Raw genomic sequence first — 27,291 nt, 5'->3', positions numbered from 1 at the left:
GCGGGCATCGGAGCCCCATCTGCCACTCCATTCCAGGGCCTGCCTTGGTCTGGTTGCGAGACTTAGTGATGAGCTCCACAGTAGCCGAGCACTTCTGTTTCTGCTTCCACAGAATATCTGCCCGTGCTGCAACTTTCCGGGTGTCGTTGAAATCCTGTCAGCCAGGAGCAGTTGGATATCCTCTGGCAGCTGCTCCAAGAATGCCTGCTTGAACTAGATGCAGGGCTCATGATCTCCCAGCAGGGCCAGCATCTCATTCATGAGCACTGACTGGGATCTGTCCGCGAGCCCATCCAGGTGGAGCAGCTGTGCCCCTCTCTCTCGCCACGAGAACCCGAAGGTCTTGATTAATAGCTCTTTGAAGGCGGTGTAAATGCTATCCGATGGTGGCCCGTGGATGAAGTTGGCCACTCTGTCTGCCATCTCTGGATCCAGGGCGCTGACCATGTGGTAGTACCCTGTGGACTCAGATGTGATGCCCTGAATCTGGTCGAACCACACGCTGGATCTAACTGTTCAGAAGGCAGAAACTTGAAGCCGACTGTGCTGATCGCTGCTTCGCTATCCATCGCTTTAGATGCCGTCTGAATCATCAAGGTTACCAATTGTACCCGACTGCTACAAAGAAACACACACACTCGCAGTGTGAGAGGTTAAGCTCTGAGATTTATTGAGGCTGGAAAGGCTCCTTTTATACAGTCGGATTTCCCACCGTTTATTTGATTGGACATCAGTCGCATGAATAACAATAGCGCGCGGTAACATCCTTGCATGTGAATACCCTTCTTCCTCAACCTGTTATTGATCTTTTAGCTGGGCAGCTTGGCAAGTGCCATTTTAGGGCTACTGGTCTTGCAGCTTTCAACCACGCCTGTTCACTGTGTTAAGGATCCTGTTACAGTGCGTTACGCTGCTGTTTACTACCGCGTGCACCTACCGCCTCGATCTCTGCAGTGGTGGGCTGCCACATCGCCACCGTTTTTTTAAAAAAGATCCCTCTCTCTTTGCAGCGAATTTGTTTTCTTGCAATTGAGCCAGCCTTTTGTTGTCATTCAAATGGAAATAATTCTGCTTATCAGTTACATTTGACAATTTCTTCATTTTCTACTCTATTGAAATCCTTCGTTCTTCATATCTGTCTGACTAATTTGCAGTTTCTGTTCAGATGAAGTTCTCCCTTTAATGCTCTCTTTCCCTGCTTCCATAAGTCTTGTCAATATACAAAGAAGTGAAACTTTCCATCCTGCAGATGCACTGAGTTTCAACATGCGTAATGTAGGTCAACAACCTTCCTTTGTATTCCAAAACGTTCTTACGTGATGTATTTAAATATGGCATCAGGGGATCATGGTATGATTCAGGATATCCAGCTGTGACTTTTTTAAAAAAAAAACAACATTCAGAGCATGAATTGTGGAGTTGGTCATTGTTATGACTTTCCTGTTCTAACTTTTACCCACGCAGGCAGTTTGCTGGTTCCACACCACTACCCTGTTATTTGTCGTACATATCCCTTGGATACATTTTTAGACAATAGGTGCAGAAGTAGGCCATTCGACCCTTCTAGCCAGCAACACCATTCACTTGTTCTGGTTTCTGTTCTTTCTGCATAGCATCTTGCTTTACTCTGCTTAGTATACTCTAAGTGTTGTTTTTACCAGTGCATCCTCTCTGCTGCAAAACCAAGCAAATTGCTGCTCAAAAGATCTGCAACAAAGACTTCTCTCTATCTTGGCGAATTTGGTACCTTGTGAAATAATGCCATCTTAAAATGTGCAGCTTGGGTACCAGTCAAAGGCAGGAAATTGCATATCTTTAACATAAAATACCACTTCTACTATTGAAATTATTTTCTTAATGGAGAATTAAATTTTATGTTCTTTGAATCCAAGAATGTGGACAAATCTGTGCAGTCTTGTCCTTCACCATTAACTTGTTTCTCTTATCTCGGTTACGTTTTTTCTGAGTTCTGAGCACGAGGAGCTTGTTTATGCTATGGCAGTTTCCTTCTGCTCATACTTTTGCTGCTCCCCTCAAACAAATTGAGAAATTTAAGTACTGTGGCAGATGTAAGTTATGGACATCTGCCATCATGTTGAAATTGGATGAATAATGAGACCACACCTCCGGTTTCAGCCAAAGAAGAGCAAAAGCATTTATTGACGTGCTGTCAGGCTTAATATGGATAAACAACAGGTGACCTGGCATCATGACATCTGGAGTACATACCTCATGACATTCACGTTGAGAAGGCCAGGGCTTCTCCTTAGGCTGATGGGTGCTGCTGAGTCACTATGCCTCGTGGCTGTAGTAGCCAGTTGCCAGTAGATAGGAGCATGTTGTGCCTAGCTATTATGAGTTCGGAGCTGTTAGTGCTGGTTCTGCCCACTCCCTCCCCCCCCCCCCACACACACACCCCCCCCTCCCGCCCCCAGCATACCGCTGCACAGCTCCCCCAGAACCGGCAGTAAGTGACCAGCTGACTCAGCAGTTCTGTTCGAGTGCAGCAAGTGCAGACATGAATGCCCACGTGCTGCATAGAACCATGCAGGGAGAGCGAAACTGACATGATATGTGCATGGTGCTGTGCTTCTGGTGCATTGTATATTGCAGGTTACCGGTGCATTGTGTACAAAAGCTACTGTGGAAGGAAGTGTACAATCAATTGATAAGCCATAAAAACAATAATTGACAACATGAATAAATAGGAATCATATGAGGTCTGCAAAGGTAATCAAAGACAGTTGTGAAAAATCAATGTTGATTACAGATAATTACAGTTAAGGCACATGAGAAACTCAAAGTCCTCACTGTAAACAGGTTGTTGGTGAATGTGAGAGTTTATAGTCCCAATCCCAAAGTCTGTTAGGAAAGAGTTAAGTTTAGAAAGTCTAGTCGCAGCTGAAGCCTGCAATGACACACAGGAGTTGGTAGGTGGCGCTCTATGAAGTTATTGTCTGTTGCTGGTCAAAGCCTGTAGTATCATACAGGAGCTGGCAGGTGACATTCTCCAGAGCGACTGCCAGAGCCGCGAAAAATCTTCTGGCTGTCCGCCCGGCGTGTAGGCAATGCTATGTTGAGCAGGAGCAGGAGAGACCAAACCCTATTGCAATGAGTTTTGCCTACAGTTTGAGGTCTTAGGCTTTTTTAAAAAATGTATTATTTCACAGGTCAATACCTGGGTCGATTCTTCCATTGGGGAGGGGGTGGCGTCTGCCCTCCGGGACGCGTGATCTTCTCTCGGGGGAGTTAATAGTTGTCCCTCGGAGTGTGTGCTTCTTCCCTTGGGTAGGGGTTGCTGGTTGTTCCTAGGTCAAGTAGTTTTCACTGTGGGAGTAACTGGTTGAAACATGGGCAGTGCGGGGGGACCTCCCTCCAGTACCAGCTACTGAGATACAAACAACTGAAGATCTGAAGAGGCAAGTTTGAAAAGCTGGTGTTGACGACAGCAGACCTTGCTAATTTATGACCCCTTCAGGGAGTGTAAACATTTTGCAAAACTGTGACAACTGTGCTCTGTTTCGTCGAGCATTTACACACATTTTATTTTTATTTTTTTTTCTTTTCAACCCAATCTCACTTCAATTTCAAATGTTCTTTTTTCGTCAAATGTGTCTCTTGCAAAAAGGCAATGCCCATCTTCATCTTCTTAATGTAGTCCAGCACACGCTTCCTCTTATCGGATGATTCATCCCTTAACATTAAATGTTGCAAAATTCAATTTACTCATTTTATCTTAACAAACAATACCCAGCACAACCAACCTGAACACAAATTTGAGCTCCAAAAAAAAAACCCTCCTCCCACTCTAAACACAACCCCCCCCCCACAAACCCCTCTTAAAAAAAAATATAAAAAAAGGAAAGAAAGAAAAAAAAACACCTAAATGGTACCCCCCCCCCCCCCCCCACCTACAGACCGGGTGTGGTCTAAACCACTAGTGGCAGATGACTTCAGAAGATGCAGCATCATCCACCACCCCCCCCCCCCAGCTCCCCCCCCCCCAGCTGACATTCACATGTCTCAAAAATCCCCAAAATAACATTGATAATTCAATCTACAGCACCCATATCTCCAACCGGTTGATCCTGAACACCAACAGCACCAACAACGTCAGCAGGTTGATCATCATCTCCCCTCCGGGTCGAATGTTGCTCTTCAACATTCTTCCTGCCATTTCCATTCCCATTCCGCTTCGGAGAACTCTGAGAATTCGCTTGTCTCTGTAACTCAGAACTATGTGGATTATTCGGCAAAGAATTAGCAAAAGACAAAGCCTCAGTTTCATCATCAAAAATCTGAGCCTGAAAATTTCCATAAAACACCTTCAAACAGCAGGATACCTAAATGCAAACTGATAACCCTTCCTCCATAACACAGCTTTAGCTGGATTAAACTCTTTCCATCGTCATATCACATCTTGACTTGGATCTGTGTATATATTTTTTTTAAAAAGACCCTATTGCCTTGAATCACTATAGGGCCCTGATTCTGCCAAGCTTTCTGAACTGCAAGCCCCAAAATTACCTCACAATCTTGATTCCTTAAACTACGAATAAGAACCGCTCGTGGAGGCTGATCAGGGAAAGGTTTTCTTTGTATTACCGTATGTGCTCTGTCCAATTCCAATCCTTCTGGAAAAGCATCCTTTCCCAACACCTCGCATCCATTTCTGAAAAAACTTCACCGGATCAGTACCTTCAAAATCTTCGGGCAAACCTATTATTTTAACATTATTACGTCTACTTTGATTTTCCAATGAGTCAATCTTCTTCAAAAATTCATGCTTCTGAACGTTCCATTCTGTAAGACAGTGTTTCAAGTAATCCATTCGCTCAGTATACCGATCCATGGTATCAGTACAATCACGAAACACCCATTTGATATCTTTAAATTCAACCTGGACAACATCTACTGCTTGCAAACATTTAACCATATCCTGCCTAAATTATGCCACCTCTCTTCTCAATTCAGTAAATTGAAACTTACTTTCTTTAAAACCCTGAGTAACTTGAACAGCCATATTATTCATACGCCGCATAAATTCTTCAGAAACAGACAGAGTAGTTTCCTCCTCCACTTGTACTGTTTGGAAGGTTTGCAGGGTAGGCGATTTAGTTCTAGAAACTTTCTTTTTGAGGCCTACCTTGAAGTATTTTAGCTGTTCTCAATATTGCTTGTGTTTCCTCTTCAGATTCCTCCATTAGTTCTTCTTCTTCCTCTTCTTCCGATTCCCAGACCAGAGCCTCAGCCTGGGCCCCCGAACTTCAGGTCAACATTCCCTCCCATGTAGGCTCAACACAATCGGGCCACCGGGAGAGAGTCGCCCCGGCAGCCTGAGCCTGGTCAGGAGTCGCGCACATGCCCAGTTCGGCAAGGGCCCCGTAGCGAAGGCCCTTTGCCTCAGCGGTCAGACTCGGCACGTTGGCAGCCGTTCTGACATGCTCGTGACCACGATCAGAAGCACGGCTCTCCCCTCCGCGCCGGTGTAGCCGATACCTTTGCCTGGATCTTCGGCTGCTCCAAAATCAACCACTGTGGATCTTTCGACGAGGTAGGACTCAATTCCTCTGCACTTTCTGCTCTTTTAATCAGTGGCTTTTTTGAAGTTTGAGCTTTGTTACCTCTCATTATGATTTTCAAATCTCCTTAAAATCTTGTCTAAAATAATTTTTAAAAATAAACACTCTTTAAATTTTGGGTATTAATTGTTCAGCTGGGAGAGGTGGAATTGCACGTCTACTCTCTACGCCATCTTACCACGCTCCACCCCCATCAAGCATTTACTCGCAACTTTTGATGTATGTAAACAGTTTTGCCTAGTTGTTGCAGCTGGTTTCTCAGTTTGTGAGGCAGAAAACAACAGTTTCGGTCATATAGTTTTGTCTTTCCAAACCTGCTGTATGTTCAGTCGACCTCCATGTAGGGAAACACTGTCCTCTTGCTTGATTGATGTCTTTGTTGATGACCTGGTGAACTTGTTCATAAAATCTACGGTTGACCAGTTTGTGTTTTGCAGAAATGTTGTAGTTGTTGCTCAGGCTTGCAGAGTTCATTGCTCGGGGTTACCAGTGTGGCAGATGTAAGTTATGGACATATGCCATTATGTCATGACATTCACGTTGAGAAGGCCAGGGCTTCTCTGTAGGCCTACAGGTGCTGTTGAGTCACTATGCCTAATGGCTGTATGGCTAGTTGCCAGTAGTTAGGAGCCCGTTGTGTCCAGCTATCATGAGTTTGGAGCTGTTAGTGTTGGTTCTGCCCACTCCCCCACCCACCACACACACCCCTCCCCTGCTAGCATGTTCTTTGTCTAAGATTTCTCTAGGATTGTATTTCCTCGAGTTCAGAAGAATGAGAGGAGATCTTATAGAAACATATAGGATTATAAAGGGTATGGATAGGATAGATGTAGGAAGGTTTTTTGAGCTGGCCGGGGAAACTAAAATGAGAGGACACAGTCTCAAGATTCGAGGGAGTAAGTTTAGGACAGAGATGACGAAAAATAGTTTTTCCCAGAGAGTAGTGAATGTTTGGAATTCTCTGACCAAGGAAGTGGCTGAGGCTGCCTTATTAAACATATTTAAAATTCGGTTAGATAAATTTTTACATGATAGAGGAATTAGAGGATATGGGGAGAAGGCAGGTAGGTGGAGTTAGGTCATGAATTAGATCAGCCATGATCGTATTGAATGGCGGAGCAGGCTCGATGGCCCATTTTTGGCCTACTCCTGTTCCTGCTTCCTATGTTCCTATGTTCATCCCTGTTCCAGCTCCCACAACAGCCCCTAAGGCTGGAGCTGGATGAGGTCCTCACCCGGGAAGAGACATATAAGGCAATTGAACAACTGAAAGGTGGCAAAGCAACAGGTATGGATGGAATCCCCCCCAGAGGTCTGGAAGGCTGGCGGCAAAATTCTGCATGCCAAACTGCATGAGTTTTTCAAGCTCTGCTGGGACCAAGGAAAGCTACCTCAGGACTTTCGTGATGCCATCATCATCATCCTGTACAAAAACAAAAGCGAGAAATCAGACTGCTCAAACTACAGGGGAATCACGCTGCTCTCCATTGCAGGCAAAATCTTCGCTAGGATTCTCCTAAATAGAATAATACCTAGTGTTGCCGAGAATGTTCTCCCAGAATCACAGTGCGGCTTTCGCGCAAACAGAGGAACTACTGACATGGTCTTTGCTCCAAGAAAAGTGCAGAGAACAAAACAAAGGACTCTACATCACCTTTGTTGACCTCACCAAAGCCTTCGACACCATGAGCAGGAAAGGGCATTAGCAAATACTAGAGCGCCTCGGATGCCCCCCAAAGTTCCTCAACATGGTTATCCAACTGCACGAAAACCAACAAGGTCGGGTCAGATACAGCAATGAGCTCTCTGAACCCTTCTCCATTAACAATGGCGTGAAGCAAGGCTGTGTTCTCGCACCAACCCTCTTTTCAATCTTCTTCAGGATTATGCTGAACCAAGCCATGAAAGACCTCAACAATGAAGACGCTGTTTACATCCGGTACCGCACGGATGGCAGTCTCTTCAATCTGAGGCGCCTGCAAGCTCACACCAAGACACAAAAGCAACTTGTCCGTGAACTACTCTTTGCAGACGATGCCGCTTTAGTTGCCCATTCAGAGCCAGCTCTTCAGCATTTGACGTCCTGTTTTGCAGAAACTGCCAAAATGTTTGGCCTGGAAGTCAGGCTGAAGAAAACTGAGGTCCTCCTTCAGCCAGCTCCCCACCATGACTACCAGCCCCCACACATCTCCATCGGGCACACAAAACTCAAAACGGTCAACCAGTTTACCTATCTTGGCTGCACCATTTCATCGGATGCAAGGATCGTCAACGAGATAGACAACAGACTCGCCAAGGCAAATAGCGCCTTTGGAATACTACACAAAAGAGTCTGGAAAAACAACCAACTGAAAAACCTCACAAAGATTAGCGTATACAGAGCCGTTGTCATACCCACACTCCTGTTCGGTTCCAAATCATGGGTCCTCTACCGGCATCACCTACAGCTCCTAGAACACTTCCACCAGCGTTGTCTCCGCTCCATCATCAACATTCATTGGAGCGACTTCATCTCCAACATCGAAGTACTCGAGATGGCAGAGGCCGACAGCATCGAATCCACGCTGCTGAAGATCCAACTGCACTGGCTAGGTCACGTCTCCAGAATGGGAGGACCATCGCCTTCTCAAGATCGTGTTATATGGCGAGCTCTCCACTGGCCACCGTGACAGAGGTGCACCAAAGAAGAGGTACAAGGACTGCCTAAAGAAATCTCTTGGTGCCTGCCACATTGACCACCGCCAGTGGGCTGATATCGCCTCAAACCGTGCATCTTGGCGTCTCACAGTTCGGCGGGCAGCAACCTCCTTTGAAGAAGACCGCAGAGCCCACCTCACTGACAAAAGACAAAGGAGGAAAAACCCAACACCCAACCCCAACCAACCAATTTTCCCCTGCCACAGCTGCAACCGTGTCTGCCTGTCCCGCATCGGACTTGTCAGCCACAAACGAGCCTGCAGCTGACGTGGACATTTACCCCTCCATAAATCTTTGTCTGCGAAGCCAAGCCAAAGAAGAAGAAATGTTCATCCAACTCCAGACATGGAATCTTTGTTTGCCTTAAAAAAATTAGTTTCAAAAGCTGCTCCAGATTAAGTCAAACAGAATTATTATTATTTAACATCTTAAGAGCAATTTTGTAGAAATGTTGTGATGCAATAGCTAGAACCTGGAAAAAAAGCATTTGTGCTCTGTCACTGTAACAATTCACAGCAGAAATAGATTATTTTCCCATTCTAAATGGGCTTGCTCTGTTCAAAGTTACGTGACACATTCTAGGGATGTATGCTTAGTAAATGCAACATAATTCAGACTAGTTTCTGAAGATGAATAATAAAATCAATTTTTAATAAAAATTGTAATCATAACCTAGAAATCGCTCTGAGCTGTTTTGTAGGAATTGAAACAATGTTGTGTCGGCCAATATTCGTAACAAATTAAGTTAAAAGAACAGCACCGTTTGCTCTCTGTGCAATGTTATTACTGAAAGGCATTTTGTTGGTTTTGGCACTTAATTTCCTATTAACCTTTTGCAAGTTTGCATTTTTCAGCATGAACCTCAAATCAGTGTGATTCATGCAACCTGCTTTTAAAGGGACATAAACAAGCAGTAGCCTTCCATCTACAGGCCAATGTGTTCCTTGTAGGAGTCAGATTTCATCAGATCATATTTATTGTAAGAGTACATACTTGATGGCAAAAATTACTACTTATTAGTATTGCAAAAATCTGTATGCAGCGTACACATGTGAACAAAGTAAACAGATAACCAATGTAAACAAACTGCAATACAGAGTGGATTTAAAAAAACAATAAAGTACACAAATAAGAGTCCTTAAATGAGTCCCTGATTGAGTGTTGAAGAGAAGTCTGATGGTGGAGGGGTAGCAGCTGTCCCTGAATCTGGAGACGCAAGTTTTGTTGTACATATACCTCTTTCCTGATAGTAGCAGCAAAAACAGAGCATGTGCTGAGTGGAGTGGATCCTTGATAATTGCTGCTGCCTTCAAATGACAGCATTCCCTGTAGATGTTCTTGATAGAGGGGAGGGTTTTGCCTGCGATGTCCTGGGTTGTGTCCACTACATTTTGGAGGGCTTTCCACTCGGGAGTATGGGGACATACCAGGTAATGATACAGCCAGTTAGCACACTTTGCACCACACCTCTGTAGAAATTTGCCAGGGTTTCTGGTGACATAGCAAACATCCGCAAACTCCTGAGGAAGTAGAGGCGCTGACCTGCTTTCTTCATGTTTCTTAGTGTGTTGGGTCCAGAAACAATTCTTTGGGATAGTGACTCCCAAGAACTTAAATGTGCTCACCCTCTCTACCTCTGATCCTCGAATCATCACTGGATTGTATACCTTTGGTTTGAAGTCAACAATCAGCTCCTTGGTTTTGGTGACATTGAGTGGGAGGTTGTTGTTGGTGCACCATTTAGCCATGTTTACATTCTTCCTCCTGTATGCTGTCTCATCGCTTTTCTTTATACAACCATCTACCGTGGTATCTTCGCCAAATTTGTAGATGGTGTTTTTGTCGTACCGAGTTGCACAGTTGTAACTGTAAAGTGAGTAGAGCAGCGAGCTAAAATACAGCCCTGTGGTGATCTGGTACTGATGGAGATTGTGGAGAAGATGTTCTTACCAATCTTTACTGATTGTGGTCTGGAGGTGAGGAAATGTATGGGGTCCCAGGTCTTGGAATTTGCAGATTAATTTTGAGGGGATGATGATGTTAAATGCTGAACTGTAGTCGATAAAGAGCATCCTGATGTAGGCAACTTTGCTGTCCAGGTGTTCTAGGGCTTTGTGTAGAGCCAGTGAGATGGTATCCATTGTAGACATGTTGCTTCAATAGGCGAATTTGAACATATTTATGTCATTGCTCAGACAAGAGCTGATGTGCTTCAACACTGGCCTGATGTAAGTGCTACTGGTCAATTATCATTAAGGCAGGTTACTGCACTCTTCTTGGGCACCATATGATTGATGCCTGTTTGAAGCAGGTGGGTACTATGCCCTGCTGGAGTGAGATCCAAGAAACCTTGGAGTTTGGTGAAGAATAGTGCTCATAGGAGGCATGATATGGAGACTCTCCATGAGTGCTAACCAGAATTCTTTTATGGACATGAATTAAATCTCTAAACACAGGACTTGGGTAAGGCCTTTCACTTGTTGTGTTCAAGAATAGGATTTGACAGGTTCAAAGAGAATCAAGGCTGGACACGTGTTATAAACAAACAGAACTCTTTACTTTCACACAGGGGAATTCACAAAAAAGGGCACACATTGACAGGCTAAATGCACAGAACACAGGCAGAGTATACCAAGAAACGAGGGTGGAACTTCAGAAGCAGCCACCACCCACAGGCACAGTATTCCGTGTAACTAAATGAGTACATACACATGAACCTGATTTCCAGTGTTGCCACTCCTAGGGATCTGGGACGGGCCTGTTGCATTCGGCCCTCCAGAGCTGCTCATAGCTTGCAGCCTTGAGTTCAGCAGTGGTCACAACTTACGAGCATGTGCATGGCAATAATACACAAATTAGTACACATCGGGTGTGAATAAATCATTGCTAAACATTTTCAATTCCCAATTGGGAGCACAAGGGTTCAGAACACTTACAAAATGTAAATTAATTACAACTAACAAGTATATCAAATGAACCTGGTCTCTAGCATCACCCATGGCTTGGGATCCGGGACAGGCCCATTGTATTTGGCCCTCCGGAGCTGCCTGTGGCTTGGAGTTCAGTGATAGTCTTCATGCAGTAGTGGAGAGGGAGGCTGCAGGTGCTTGGCTTTTTCAATGGAGGATCCATCCACGGGACCTGTGAAGACCAATTGTGTGTCAACCTCACCTGTAGGCAGATTTTACCATTGATTGGCACCTGGAGTGCCAATCACACATCAGCTACTAGGGCCAATCACTCATCAGCCTCACAGGTGGGCAGATCTAATCCTTGATTGAGGTGAGGTGACTTCCGACTAGGCTTCAGCCGGTGAGGTCAAATGTCCTTCTGCAACCCGCGGAAGCTGTGGGCTGCTGGAGACTGCTGTTGGGAGAACTTGCGCTGGGCTCTTGACTGCCCCCAATTGGCTGGAAGGGGTACCAGGGTATTGGAACCGGGATGCGAGGAGCAGCCAAGGGTGCTAAAGGGTTCCTGACCATGTTGGAGGATCAGATCTGAAGTTCGAGTTGCCAATGGTTTGGACTAGACTCTGTGTGGCTGCAGAAGTGCTGGAGGTGAATATACAGGCTCTCGGTGACTCTGGGTGGACTATCTTTTGGTTCTTTCTCTCTGACTGTTAGCCTGTAAAAGGTGCTTAGGTAATACTTGCCGGTGGTGAATCTGTCTGCCTCACAGCAGGCAAAATTTCATGTAATATGACATAGTGATATAATATTACTATGACAATAAATTGGATCGTGATACCTCCCATGCCCTACATCATTTCAACCAAGTCCCTGGACTCAATTGCCTCGTTTTCACTATGGAAGTCCAATCTCTACACACCTCCATTGCCCCCCTTTTCATTTCTTTCTCAACAACAGACTCAATCGGACCCCTTCCACCACCATCCTCCTCCTCCTGGCAGAATTTGTTCCACTTTGGTTCATCTCACTTACTCAAAGACAAAGCCAGGGATCCCCAAACATTTTAGTCTGTTGACCTCCTCAACCCCCAGGCATGGAATCCCGGTGCTGGATGGGGGGGGGGGGGGGGTGGAGGAGGATGGTGGCACTGGACAGGGGTGGCAGCAAGGCTGGTCAGGGGGGTGGTGGCAGTGCTGGAAGGGAGGGGTTGGCTGTTGTGGACCAGGGGGTGCTAGCGGTGCTGGGCATACCTCACACTTCTTTCCATCCTCCCGTTCCCTCTCAACTACTTTATATGCCAAAGACAAATACAGCATGGCTGCCAACAAGCACCACTCTCACGAGAGCTTGGCCAACACTGCCATAGCCGCTATATTAAATCAACCCCCACCTCCCCAGTGTTTTCTACCTCCATTGACCCCTGGATGATCCCAATGACCATTTTGGAGACCCCTAATCAAAGCAATAGCTATGGGTACCTGCATGGGTCCCAGTTATGCCTGCCTTTTTTCCGTCTATGTGGAGCAATCCATCCTTCAAGCCTATACAGGCAAGGGTCCTCAGCTCTTCCTCTGCCACATTGACAACAACATTGGTGCTGCTTCCTACACCCAGGGTGTGTTCTTCACTTTGCTAACTTTCACCCTGACCTCAAATTCACTTGGTCCGTCTCCCCTTTCTCAATCTCTCTGTCTCCATTTTGGGAAATAAACTCTTGACACATATTTTTGACAAACCTACCAACTCCCACAGCTACCTTGACTGCACCTCCACACCCTGTCCTCTATAAATTCAATTGCTTTTTCTCAATTCCTCTGTCTTTGTTGCATCTACTCCTAGGATGAGGTCTTCCATGCGTGACCATCTGAGCTGTCCTCCTCCTAAAATGTGGCTTCCTTCTGCAATCAACTCGGCCTTTCCCCACATCACCTCCATTTGCCAGGTATTTGCCCTGGCCCCTTTTGACCCCAGATGCAACAAGGACAGGATTCTTCTTGTCCTCACCACCCCACCAGATTTAGATTTCAGAGTACATGCATGACATCACATACAACCCTGAGATTCTTTTTTCCACCGGGTGAGGCAGAATTACCACTTAGTGGTGGTGCAAACAAAAAACTGTGTACAATGTACACATGTAAACAGATAATGAATGTAAACAAACTGTACACTACAGAGAATTTTTAAAAATCAATGAAGTACACAAGTAAGAATCCTTAAATGAGTCTCTGATTGAGTTTGTTGTTGAGGAATCTGATGGTGGAGAGGTAGCAGCTGTACATGAACCTGGTGGTGTGAGTCTTGTGGCACCTACATCTCATTCCTGATGGCAGCAATGAGAACAGGGCATGTGCTGGGTGGTGTGGATCTTTGATCATTGGTGCTGCTCTCTGACGGTAGCATTCCCTGTAGATGTACTCAAAAGTGGGGAGAGTTTGGCTTGTGATGTCCTGGGCTGTGTCCACTACATTTTGGAGGCTTTATGCTCAGTGGTGGGTATTGGTGTTCCCATACAAGACCGTGATGCACTTTCCACCACACCTCTGTAGAAATTTGCCAGGGTTTCTGGTGTCATACCAAACCTCCGCAAACTCCTGAGGAAGTAGAGATGCTGACTTGCTTTCTTCATGATGCCATTAGTGTGTTGGATCCAGGAATTTTCCTCTAAGATAGTGACTCTCAAGAATTTAAATTTGCTCACTCTCTCCACCCCTGATCTCCCAATGATCACTGGATTGTTTGTGTACCTCTGTTTTTCTCTTCCTGAAGTCAACATCAGCTCCTTCGTTTTGGTGACATTGAGTGGAAAGTTGTGGTTGGTTCATCATTTAGCCAAATTTTCAATCTCCCTCCTGTATGCTCCTTCCTCATCACTTTTCTTTATTCAACCCACTACCATGGTATCTTCACCAAATTTGTAGATGGCATTTTTGTCATACTGAGCCACACAGTCGTAGGCGTAAAGTGAGTAGAGCAGGGAGCTAAAACGTGGTCCTGTGGTGCTCTGGTACTGATGGAAATTGTGGAGGAGATGTTCTTACCAACCTTCACTGATTGTGATCTGGTGATGAGGAAATCCATGATCCAATTATACAGTGGGGTGTTAACTCCCAGATCTGAGCATTTGCAGATCAGTTTTGAGGGGATGATGGTGTTAAATGTTGAACTATGGTTGATAAAGAACATCCTGATGAATGCATCTTTGCTGTCCAGTTGTTCCAGGGCTTTGTGTAGAGCCAGTGAGATGGCATCCACCATTGGCCTGTTGCTACAATGGCAAACTGGAACATATTCTTGTCGCCACTCAGACAGGAATTGATATGCTTCAATAACAGCCTTTCAGAACACTTCATCACTGTTGATGTAAGTGCTACTAGTCGATAGTCATTAAGGCTGGTGCCCAAGAAGGGCATCAGCCTTCACATCCAACATATCCTCAGCATTTTCCGCCACCTACAACGTGATCCCACCATCATACACATCTTCCCCTTCTCCCTCATCCTCTCAACCCTTCCCACTTATCACCTGTTGGTACTGTTACGAGTCCAGAGGACCCCAAAACCCAGCAGCAATAGATATGCACCATGACAAGGGGTTTCTTAAACAAAAGTTACATTTAATTATCTTTGAACATGAAAATAGAATAAAACTTTAACTTATCTCTATTGACTCACTTAACCTATCTAAGCCTGTTCTAATGCTAAGTGCACATGTGTATAACGTGTGTGTAAATTCAGCAAAGCTCTTTGGTTCACAGACCAATCTCACTGGTTGCAGGCAATGCTTATACTGTGCACAGAAGTTAGCATTAGTAAAGTTTTTTTCATAACTTTATTTATTCATTCAACAAAGTTATTACATACAATAAAAAAGTACATATTATGAACAATTTAAAAAAATTTATTAAAAGAAAAAGAAAAAAGAACCCCCTCTCAGCCAACTCTCTTTAGGAGAGCCAAAGAAAGAGAAAAAAAACCTGAAATATATTTACTAAAATCTAATCAAGGTAAATCTAAATGTAAATATTCTAAATATAAAGACCACTTATTTTAAAAAAAAAGAATAATTATCATGTAAAACATACGTGATTTTTTCCATTACTAAACAAGTTTTCATTTCATTAATATCAATCACATTAGCATTTTTCCATATACTTGCTATACATTTTTTTACAACAGATAAAGCTAAATACACAAAAGCAATCTGAAATTTGTCTAATCCCAAATCTTTCAAAGGATTCAACTCACCCAACAATCCAGAGGTATTTTGATCTTATACAAATGTTGCAAAAACAATTGAATTGCTTTCCAAAAAAATTGTATATGTACACATAACCAAACAGCATGAAAGAAAGTTCCAACCGAAGTACCACATCTAAAACAAGAATGTGATTCACTAAAACCATATTTTTAAAACTTTTCAGGTGTTAAATACAATTGATGTAAAAAAATTGTAATTAACCATTGCATAATGAACATTTATCTAGTAACACTATCATAACAGATATCTAACCAATCATCCTCAGAAAAAGTAAAATTAATATTCTTTTCCCATTTAATCTTAGATCTATTCCATCCCTTTTTTCCATACTTTGCTGTAATATTTGGTACATCAATGAAATATATCCCTTTTTTTGGTGCAGTCACAAGAAAAGATTCAAATTTAGTCAATTCAGGTAAAATCATATCTCTACCAAACATTTGTTTTACTAGGGATCGAAGTTGTTAATAAATGAATAAAAAATTCTCATTAATACCAAAATCTTCCCTCATTTGATTAAAGGATAAAAATTGACCTTCTTTAAAACAATTCCCCAAGTTTTTTATACCTTTAGATTTCCAATGTAATAAATATTGATTATACATTGAAAAAGGAATACGTTGGTTATTATATAACGGTGTTAAAGTCAGTAATTTACCCTTAGAACCTATCATTCTATTTTTCTTCATCCATAACTTCATTAAATGTTTTAATATAGGCACATTATATTGTTGTAATAAATTTAAATTCCACCGAAACAAAAATTGATGTATTTCAAATTCAGAAATATTCACCATCTCAATTTTAGCCCAACTAGGGGGCCGTTCCAAATCCTTTAATGAACTAATAAATTTATATTGAGCTGCCTCATAATAATTTTGAAAATGTGGTAAGCGTAATCCCCCTAATGCATATTTCCAGGTGAGCTTATTCAAAGCTACTCTTGGAAATTTTCTCTTCCATAAAAATTCCCTAACCACTTTATTTAAATCTCAAAAAAAGTTCTTATTAAGTAAACATGGAATTGACTGAAACAAATATTGTATATGTGGAAAAATATTCATTTTGATTGTATTTATTCTTCTAATTAAATTTATAGGAAGATCCTTCCATTTAATCAAACTAGCTTTAATCTTTTTCATTAACGGTACATAATTTAATTTATATAAAGATTGATAATCAACATCCACATTTATACCAAATATTTAATTTGATCAGTCCACTTCAAATTAATAATATTCTTATAAACTGAATAATCTCCTTCACCTATCAGTAAAATTTCACTTTTATCCCCAATTAACTTTATATCTAGACAAAGATCCATATTGTGTTAAACATTCCTTCAAGTGTAAAAGTGACTGAGCTGGGTTTGTTAAATACATCATCAGCAAATAGATCAATCACCCAACCCCAACCAACCAATTTTCCCCTGCAACCGCTGCAACCGTGTCTGCCTGTCCCTCATCGGACTTGTCAGCCACAAACGAGCCTGCAGCTGACGTGGACATTTACCCCCTCCATAAATCTTCATCCGCGAAGCCAAGCCAAAGAAAAAGAATACCTTGTATCTGTGTATTTTGTCATATCAATTGTGCTAAAGGTTCAATTACTAATGCAAACAAAGCTGGAGACAAAGGACAACTTTGTTGAGTTGAACAAGTTAATTTAAAAGGTTCCGAAATCTGACCATTTGTCAATACCCTGGCTATTGGTTTATTGTATAAAGCTTTAATCCAACCAATAAAAGAAGGACCAAACTTAAATTTCTTTAAGACTTTAAATAAAAAGTTCCACTCAAGTCTGTCAAAAGCCTTTTCTGCATCATGAGATATCACCATTGAATGGTCAGGGAACTGTCGATGTTTATTAATCAAACTAATCACTCAAAGAATATTATCTGAAGCATACCTATTCTTTATGAAACCTGTTTGATCAACATGTATCAACTTAGGTAAAAATTTAGCCTTTCGATTCACTAATACTTTAGCTATTATTTTATAGTCTTCATTCAACAAAGAAATTGGTCTATATGAAGACACCTTTAACGGATCTCTATCCTTCTTAGGAATTACAGTAATTAAGGCACTAGAGCATGATTTGGGTAAATCATAATGTTCCTTAATCTGTCGTAATACATCTCCTAACACTGTAGATAAATCATCATAAAATACCTTATAAAATTCAACGGAAAACCATCATCACCAGGTGATTTTCCATTCGGCATTTCGAACATAGCCAATTTAATTTCTAAATCAATAAAAGGAACCTTTAGCTCCAATATGTCTTCTTCTCCTAGTACCGGTAATTTCAACACTGATAAAAAGAAGTTGATCGATCCACTCTCCTGTTTTTCCTCAGAAGTATATAATTACTTATAAAATGAATAAAACTCATCATTAATTTCACGAGGTTTGTAAGTAATAGTCGAATTTCGTCTGACTGCATTAATAACCCTTTATACCTGTTCTTTCTTTAACTGCCATGTAAGCACCTGTCTTGGGTAAACTTATACCTCTCATTTTGTTCGTTTTAGATTGGTCACAGTGTTTGAACTTCCGAAAGAAAATAGACACACACCGAGTGCAGTTCAGTTTCTACAAGTCTTTATTACTAAATCTAAAGCTGAATTCATACTCAACATGCAAGCCCTTCCCAATTATACTTATCAATGCCTGGACTGGTCCCAACTGCCAAAGCGAGGCGATGACTGCACACTTGTAGTAGGTTGTCTGGGTGCCGGTAGCAGCTTTTCCACCTCCCCAGACCGGGACGTTGGTTTGGAATCTTGAAGTTCTTCTTGAGAGATGTTGCCACCTCTTGGAGAGTCTCAAACTTCAGCAGTGGGACCATGGCTTATATTACCCAAAAGTTGTTTACTTCAGATCTTATCTCTTTGAACAAATGATTTAATTATCTTCAAGGTCTCCTGACAGTCTGCGACCAACAAAAGACAACTGCATCTTGGCCTCATGGTGTAAATTGGATTACGTCTTCTGATGCAACTGCATCCCTTCTTGCATCAGCTGGTCTAAATCCTCCATTACATTCCACCCTTTGGTCGCAGCCTGTCACTTATGAGACCTTACAAGCATTTGAGTACAGGAGGAGCGAAAAAAAGAAACTAAAACTATAATAAGCACAAAAATAAGCAATAATGCGCGCAACCAATGGAGAATATTGTGGCCCAATCCCCCAAATGTACCATTTAACCATAAAAAAGGATTCCAATCAAAGCTCAAACTATCCTTGTGGGCCACAATACCCACACACTGAAGCTCACGAACAGATTTTGAAACATGCTTAACAATATCCGGTATATTGATGGATACATCGGGCCGTGTCCCCCATGGGCAACTCCCTCAGAACATCCTCGACATTACAAATCCAATTGCTGGCATCAAAGCAGCTGTTAAGCCAGATCAACAGGAGCACAAGATGGAGGACCTGCAACAAAGAAGCCTGACATTTGTCACTCACGACGCCGTAAGCGTTCAATATTTAAACAAACTAAACCATCCTGTCCCTCAATAGCTACCCACCGAGTATTACCCTGGGCAGGTGTCACTATTTCCCCTTTTACAGGACGGCCACTACCTGATGGTGCCACCCATGACTTTTTTCCAGCATTCTCTGGTTCGGGAATGGGGGGCAATGACTGTTTTTCCTCGGGAATAGGCTGGAGTTCAGAAGCGTGAAGAAGTCGGTGGAAAGGTGTACCTCCCTTCAAAGGGCGATGATTCAAATTGTCGACTGCCTGCTGCAGCACATGGCACCACCCCTTTAGGGTCCCCAGTGGTGTTAACAAACGAATTTGTTCCTTCAGTAAGCCATTCATTCGTTCAACTAACCCGGCAGCCTGTGGGTAATAAGGAATATGGTGGATCCATAGATACTCTTGTCAGTTGCCCAATCACAGATTGCCTTCCCGGAGAAGTGCGAGCCATTATCAGACTAAATTTCCTCTGGTACATCATAACGAGAAATTAAATGGTTTAGTCCTTGGATAGGAACATAGGAAGTAGGAACAGGAGCAGGCCAAAAATGGCCCATCGAGCCTGCTCCGCCATTCAATACGATCATGGCTGATCTAATTTATGACCTAACTCCACCTACCTGCCTTCTCCCCATATCCCCTAATTCCTCTATCATGTAAAAATTTATCTAACCGAATTTTAAATATGTTTAATGAGGCAGCCTCAACCACTTCCCTGGTTAGAGAATTCCAAACATTCACTACTCTCTGGGAAAAACTATTTTTCCTCATCTCTGTCCTAAATCTACTTCCCCAAATCTTGAGACTGTGTCCTCTCGTTTTAGTTTCCCCGGCCAGCTCAAAAAACCTTCCTACATCTATCCTATCCATACCCTTCATAATCCTATATGTTTCTCTAAGATCTCCTCTCATTCTTCTGAACTCGAGCGAATACAATCCTAGATGATTTAATCTTTCATCATAAGTCAACCCCTTCATCCCAGGGGATCAACCTAGTAAACCTCCTCTGGACCATCTCCAAAGCCAGTATATCCTTCCTCAAATATGGAGACCAGAACTGGACACAGTACTCCAGGTGCAGTCTCACCAGTACCTAATACAGTTGCAACATTACCTCCCTACTCCTGAATTCAATTCCTCTCGCGATGAAGGCCAACATTCCATTTGCCTTCTTAATAACCTGCTGCACCTGCAACCTAACTTATTGCGATTCATGCACAAGCACTCCCAAGTCCCTCTGCACAACAGCATACTGTAGTTTTTCACCCTTTAAATAATATTCAGCTCTTTTATTTTTCTTGCCAAAGTGGATAACCTCGCACTTACTAACATTGTACTCCATCTGCCAGACCTTTGCCCACTCATCCAGCTTAACTATATCCCTCTGTAGACTCTCCACATCCTCATTACAATTTGCTCTTCCACTCAATTTGGTGTCATCCGCAAACTTGGCTACACCACATTTTGTCCCCTTCTCCAAGTCATCAATGTAAATGATGAACAGTTGTGGGCCTAACACTGACCCCTGTGGCACCCCACTTACCACTCTCTGCCAACCTGAAAAACTCCCATTTATCCCAACTCTCTGCCTCCTGCAAGACAACCAATTTTCAATCCAGGCCTATATACTTCCCCGGACTCCACTTTCCGGTAACTTACTGATAAGTCTCTTGTGCGGCACCTTATCAAACGCTTTCTGGAAATCCAAATATACAACATCAACCTGTTCCCCTCTATCCACCGCACCCATTCGCATCCTTAACTCCGCACTTGGGCATGCTGGATGTGTCTTCCACCGTGAAGACTGACACAAAATATTTGTTCAATGCCTCGGCCATTTCCTCATTTTTTGCTACCAGTTTTCCTTTCTCATCCTCCAAGGGTCCTTTGTTAACTCTGGCCACCCTCTTCCGTTTTATATATTTATCAAATTTTTTGCTTTCTGTTTTTATATTTTGTGCCAATTTCATAATCCTTTTTCCCATTTCTTATTACCCGCTTTGTAACCCCTTGTTGTCTCTTAAAGTTTTCTCAATCTTCCAGTTTCCCACTGCTCTTTGCAGCTTTGTACACCTGCGCCTTCAATTTTATACTCTCCTTTATTTCCTTTGTTAACCACGGTTGATTTTTCCCTCTCTTGCTGCCCTTTTTCCTGACTGGAATATACTTTTGTTGAGCATTACAAAATATTTCTTTGAAAATCTTCCACTGTTCCTCAACTGTTTCATCAATTAGCCTGTGCTCCCAGTCCACTCTGCCCAATTCCTCCCTCATCCTATGGTAGTCACCCCTGTTTAAGCATAATATATTAGTTTTAGATCTAACTATTTCCCCTTCCATCTGAATGAGAAATTCAATCATACTATGATCGCTATTTCCCAGATGGTCTCTGACTATCATATCATTTACTCTACCTATCTCATTGCACAACACTAGATCCAGGAGAGCATTTTCTCTTGTGGGTTCCTTAACATGCTGCTCAAGAAAACTATCGCGGATGCATTCTATGAAGTCCTCTTCTAGACTCCCATGACCAACTTGATTTTCCCAATTTATGTGGAAGTTAAAGTCCCCCATGACTTCTGCCGTATCATTATTACATGCCTCACTTATTTCCCTATTTATTTCCTGTGCCACTAAACTATTGTTATTTGGTAGGCAATAGATAACACCCACCAATAATTTTTTCCCTTTGTTATTCTTTATCTCTACCCAAATGGACTCAACATTATGCTCTTTAGATCTTGTATCATTCCTCACTACTGCTTGGAGCTCATCTTTGATTAAGAGAGCAACTCCACCTCCCTTACCATCCTGTCTATCTCTTTGAACCACCTGATACCCTTGAAAGTTTAATTCCCATTTAGGGTCACCTTGTAGCCATGTTTCCGTGATGGCTACCAAATCATAGGCGTGGGTACTGATTTGCGCCTCAAGTTCACTAACCTTATTTCTAATACTGCGGGCATTCAGATAAAGTGCCCTTATGCTCTTTGTCCTTTTAATATCTAGTGACTTCTATAACCTTTTCTTTTGATTTTTCTGCCCACTATTTTTCTTTGTAATTTTCTTAACACTATCATTGACCCGAAAACTCACTGCACCATCTGATTTTTTACTTTCTCCTCCCAACATTACTTTTCCTATTTTACTTTTCCTGGCCATTACTTTATCTTCCCTACCCTTTTTCCTATCACTCTGGTTACCATACCCCTGCCAAATTAGTTTAAACCTTGCCCCACTGCTGTACCAAACATACTTGCCAAAATGTTGACACATTTTGGATTTAGGTGCAACCCGTTCTATTGTAAAGTTCATGCCTTCCCCAAAAGAGATCCCAATGATCCAAGAAGCCAAATCCTTGCCTTGTACACCAGCAGCTCAGCCACACGTTCATTTTCCTTATCCTTACATTCTTTTTATCACTTGCATTTGGAACAGGTAGTAATCCCGAGATCACCACCCTAGCATTCCTGTCTTTCAGCTTTCGTCTCAGCTCACTGTAATCCCTTTTAATTACCTCCTCCCTTTTCTTGTCAATGTCGTTTGTACCCACATGTACCAAGACATCAGGCTGCTATCCCTCTCCTCTCAGACTATTTTGGACCCGATTTGTGATATCTCGTACCCTTGCACCAGGGAGGCAGCACACCATTCGGGTATACTTATCTGGCTCACAGAACCTCCTGTCTGTACCCCTGACAATGGAGTCCCCAATAACTACTGCATTTCTCCTTTTCTTTTTCTTTTGCACCACTGCCAGGCTCATTGCCATTGACCTGGTCCCCGTGGTCATCTTCTGTCCGGTCATCTCCCTCAACAGAATCCAATACAACATAACTGTTGCTGAGTGGGATAGTCACTGGAGTGCTCTCCGTTTTTCTCGCTTTTTTCGCTTTAGTGCTAGCTTGGTCAGCTGTCTTGGTGGGAAAAGCAAAAACCAGGCCTGGAAAGGTGTCAACCATTTCTAGGACGTAACGTTTACCCATACAGTCTAGCATAGCCTATGTAATCAATTTGCCAGACTCCTGCTGAGCGAGCTCCCCATCTTATTCGGCCATGCGGACCAGGAGGAACAGTGCGGGACTTCACAAGCTGGCATGCTGGGGATGTCCGCTCGACCATGCGGACATTGTTCTGATGGATGGGTAAGGCATGTGTACAGGCACACATAGCTGATCCCTTCTCCCCCAAATGGCCACTCTGTTCGTGTGCCCATCGATCCAGGGGGACGGTATCGGCGCGGCTGATAGTGGCAAGCTGATCTGATGCTGCATTATGTTGTGCCATGTTCGTCGTCACATTGGTATGGGCGTCAACTTGATATACGGTTATCTCACGATGATGGGAAGCATCTCACAACAGCTGCCACAACTGTTTGCCCCATACTGGGCGGTCATGTACCAGCCAGTCATTCCTTTGCCAATCAGGCATCCATACCACTAGTCCATTAACCACAGCCCAGGAATCAGTAAACAAGCAAAGAGGGTGATCATAGGGGTCTAGTGGTAAAGTGACCACCTTCAACTCAGCATACTGACTGGAGCCACCATCCCCCTCCTCCAATAAGTGAGTTCCTGACCTGGGATGGTAAGCCACCGCCTTCCAATTCTGCTTTCCTTGCACCCACCGGCTGCTACCATCAATAAACCAGGCGTCCTCTTGTTCTGCTTTCTGTTCCATCTCTTCCATGGCCCCTTGAATCATCACATCATCAATGTAATGGTGAATTGAGAGGGAAGGCGATACTGGCACCGTCTCCAAATCACGGGCAATTAGGCTGTGGCAAATAGTGGGAGAGTGTACATAGCCCTGAGGGAGGCAGGTGAAGGTATACTGGCGCCCCTTCCAGGTAAAGGCGAACTGATCCTGTGAGACCTCATCTATAAGAATACTGAAGAAGGCGTTAGTGAGATCAATGACAGCATACCATGTTCCTGAGTTCCCAGTAGCTATGTTTTCAATAAGGGTAACAATGTCCGGAACTGCCGAAGCAAGTGGTGGGGCATGTTTGTTCAAAAAACGATAGTCAACTGTCATTTTCCAGGAGCCATCTGGCTTCTGGACCGGCCAAACAGGGCTATTAAAGGGTGATGTTGCAGGCCTCACTACCCCTTCTTGCAGAGCATCGATGGTGGCTGTAATCTCTTCCTGCCCCCCAGGGAGGCAATATTGTGGAATGCATAATGGTTTCGGTGGAGGGGAGTCACCATCACAGGATCCCACTTAGCCCAACCCTCCACTAGTCTTTTAGTAATAGTCCGAATTCCAAATGCAAATCCCTTAATACCCAGGATACACTCGTCAGTGGCAGCCAGCAGGGCATGTAACCATATAGGGGAAGGGCCATCACCCACCGTGTTGCGGACTTTTATTTCCTTCTCCAGGGTGATCGCTCCTCCCATCCCCGTTGTTTGTGAGGAGAGAGATAATGAGAAACTTCTAAATTTTTTTTTAAAAAACAGGCCATTTTGGCCCATGAGTTTGTGCTGCCCAATTAACCTACAACCTCCAGTACATTTTGAATGGTGGGAGGAAACTGGAGACCATGGGGAAAATTTATGCAGACACTGCGAGAACATACAAACTCCTTCCAGACAGCACAGGATTCGAACCCTGGTCCCGATTACTGCTGCTGTAAAGGCGTTGTGCTAACCACAACAAAATACTTTGTTGAATGAAAAATGTTTCATGAGGAGCAACTGCTCCTCAGGGCTTTGGTTTTTGAACCTAGGATTAGGTAAATTGGGAAAGTGGTGATTTTGTTCTATGGGTCTCTGCCAAAGAAATATGGGATCTGGAATTATTTAAAGACAAGATGGCATATTGTACTTTTTTTTCCATTTGGATTATTTTACTTGCACACTTACAAACCTGAAATCATCTCCTCTTTTCAGGTCTCATAACGACTGCGAATAATGCAGAGGAGTACCTTGATGATGAAGACTCTGATTAAAGCGCATTTCAAAGTTGGAGCATCAGACACGTATCAACATTCCCATGGTTTATTTGTTAAGTATGCTTTGGATGCAGTTTTATTACTATGGAGAAGCAAACTTTACAAACTTTAGTGCCGACCGACCCTTCTTATCAGGTTTCCAATCAAGTAAATTGATTTTTCCACACTACGCCACCCCCCACCCCCCCCCCCCCCCCCACCACCACCTCCTTGCCCCAGCCCCCCAAAAGGAACAAGCTTCCAGTACAAGTTTTTATTTGATTGATTGCAATTGAATTTATTTGAAACATAGGTGAAGATTGTAAACCACAATTATGAAACAAAATCTCCATACTGAAAGTCATTTTATTGGAAAATATTTTTAAGTACAATACATCTGGTTGGACAATCAGAATAAAATTATCTGAAAACCAGTTCTTGTGTTTTTTTTCACCAAAGCAGTTTTATGTATAAATTTAACATATAAAGCCATTTTTATCAGCACGATGCACTCTTAAACTGTTTATTTTCTCCCATATAACCCTTAAAGATCTAACCCTAACTGCAGTAAACCTAAACAAGATTTTTCTTTGGAAAAGAAGAGGCTTTTTAATGGAGCTTCAAAGCATAATGTGAATTGTATTCTTTCACAGTAAATGGCTTTGCAATAAAATTTACAAACCACCACCCACTCACAACTACTGCCATGATTCTGCTGTTTCGATGTTTTACAGCAGTATTCTGTTTGTTGTGCGAAGAATTACCTTGTTAAAAATGGCGACTGCAAATGTGATCTTTTTGCTGAATTAAATAAATATTCATGCAGCTCCTTAATTTGTTTCTGATAACTAATCTATGTTAAGCTGTTGCAAACAAAAAGAGCTTTTTGCCACTGAGCTTTCTGAAAATGGTGGACTGGCAGCTCAGCTTATTTAGTGGAGAGTAATACAGTTTGATCCTTCTCTCATTTAAACAACTCTCACAATGCATCATCGTGTACTTTCACCAAGTACCTATGAAGAATCTCACTAAGAATGTAAAAGATTATTTCAATTTATCAAGAATATTTTTGGTATGATTTGCCCTTAAATTACTGTTTTGTTCCCTCAAGACATCTGATCATTAAGTAGATCAAAAAAATTGTAAATGTTTTTGAACACCCACATTTGACACAGGAATGTCAATTGAAATTCAGAATGAGCCATTAGATTTGGCCATGCTTTGAATACTGTATATTTTACCTCATGATCATGTTGAATATATATTACTGAAAAAATGTTCTTGGATATAACTTTTCCTCTGTTGCCTTGAGTTAGAACAAAGAGAAACCTCAATGCAATGGTCGTTAATTAGGTGATTTAGCCAAATTCTAATCTGTTGAATATGAAGGCACTTAGCAAACCTAAGAAATACACAATGGCACTACTTGGTTGGAGGAAGACTCTGAGGAGACCTTGTCCTTGTTTAAAAAAGTGGAAGAATAGAAATGCCTCACCCTGTCCGATTGGTATCACCCCGATTAGTGTGCATCCTATAATTTGGTCTTCGCTGCACACATTGATTTTTACCTCTTAATTGATCAGTTTTGTGAATCATAATCAAAGGATTACAAATTTAATTTATGACACAGATTGCTTTGTGTGTTTTTAATTGTTATTCTTGGATCCAATGCAAATGAGTGAAAATTGTAAATTATAGATTTAAATATGAAATGTGAACATCACCCTCCTATAAATTGAAGTTTTTGAGCACTAACTGAGATTTGTATCTCTTCCATCATCTGTCTCAAAATAACTTTGAAGTGAAATTTTGAATATTTTGCAACATTATTTAAGAAATTGATGATGTCACAGAATTGCTCTTCCTGCATTTGGAATAAACTTTGAAGAAAATAGCAATCAAACTTTATTGACTCCAATGTTCTGCTGAGCCATGAAAAATTGCTCCCCTTCAAATCACTACATCCATCAACGGCACTTTAGAAACACATTAGCTTTGTAAAGAAGGTGCAATTGTACGAGCAGAATAAAGCTTGTTGTCTAATGTCCTTACTCCATCATTCTTTCTTTCTTTCTTTTCTTTGGCTTGGCTTCGTGGACAAAGATTTATGGAGGGGTAATGTCCACGTCTGCTGCAGGCTCGTTGGTGACTGACAAGTCCGATGCGGGACAGGCAGGCACGGTTGCAGCGGTTGCAAGGGAAAATTGATTGGTTGGGGTTGGGTGTTTGGTTTTTCCTCCTTTGTCTTTTGTCAGTGAGGTGGGCTCTGCGGTCTTCTTCAAAGGAGGTTGCTGCCCGCCGAACTGTGAGGCGCCAAGATGCACAGTTGGAGGCGATATCAGCCCACTGGCAGTGGTCAATGTGGCAGGCACCAAGAGATTTCTTTAAACAGTCCTTGTACCTCTTCTTTGG

The 27,291-nt window shown here is 42.6% G+C and overlaps 1 protein-coding gene across 1 annotated transcript in view; it reads left to right on the top strand.

The window, feature by feature from the left end:
* ostf1 (osteoclast stimulating factor 1) overlaps positions 1-26,782 on the top strand; it is a 100,844-nt gene extending 74,062 nt beyond the window's left edge. The window contains exon 10 of the mRNA XM_069930765.1: positions 24,839-26,782. Within this exon, the coding sequence (XP_069786866.1) occupies positions 24,839-24,897 (59 nt within the window). The 3' untranslated portion in view covers positions 24,898-26,782. The remainder of the gene's footprint in view (positions 1-24,838) is intronic.
* Positions 26,783-27,291: the final 509 nt, after the last annotated feature.

This window comes from Narcine bancroftii, chromosome 1, assembly GCF_036971445.1.
Source record: "Narcine bancroftii isolate sNarBan1 chromosome 1, sNarBan1.hap1, whole genome shotgun sequence".
Classification (NCBI taxonomy): Eukaryota; Metazoa; Chordata; class Chondrichthyes; order Torpediniformes; family Narcinidae; genus Narcine; species Narcine bancroftii.
The sequence above is the reverse complement of the archived record's forward strand: the minus strand, read 5'-3'. Positions and strand labels throughout refer to the sequence as shown.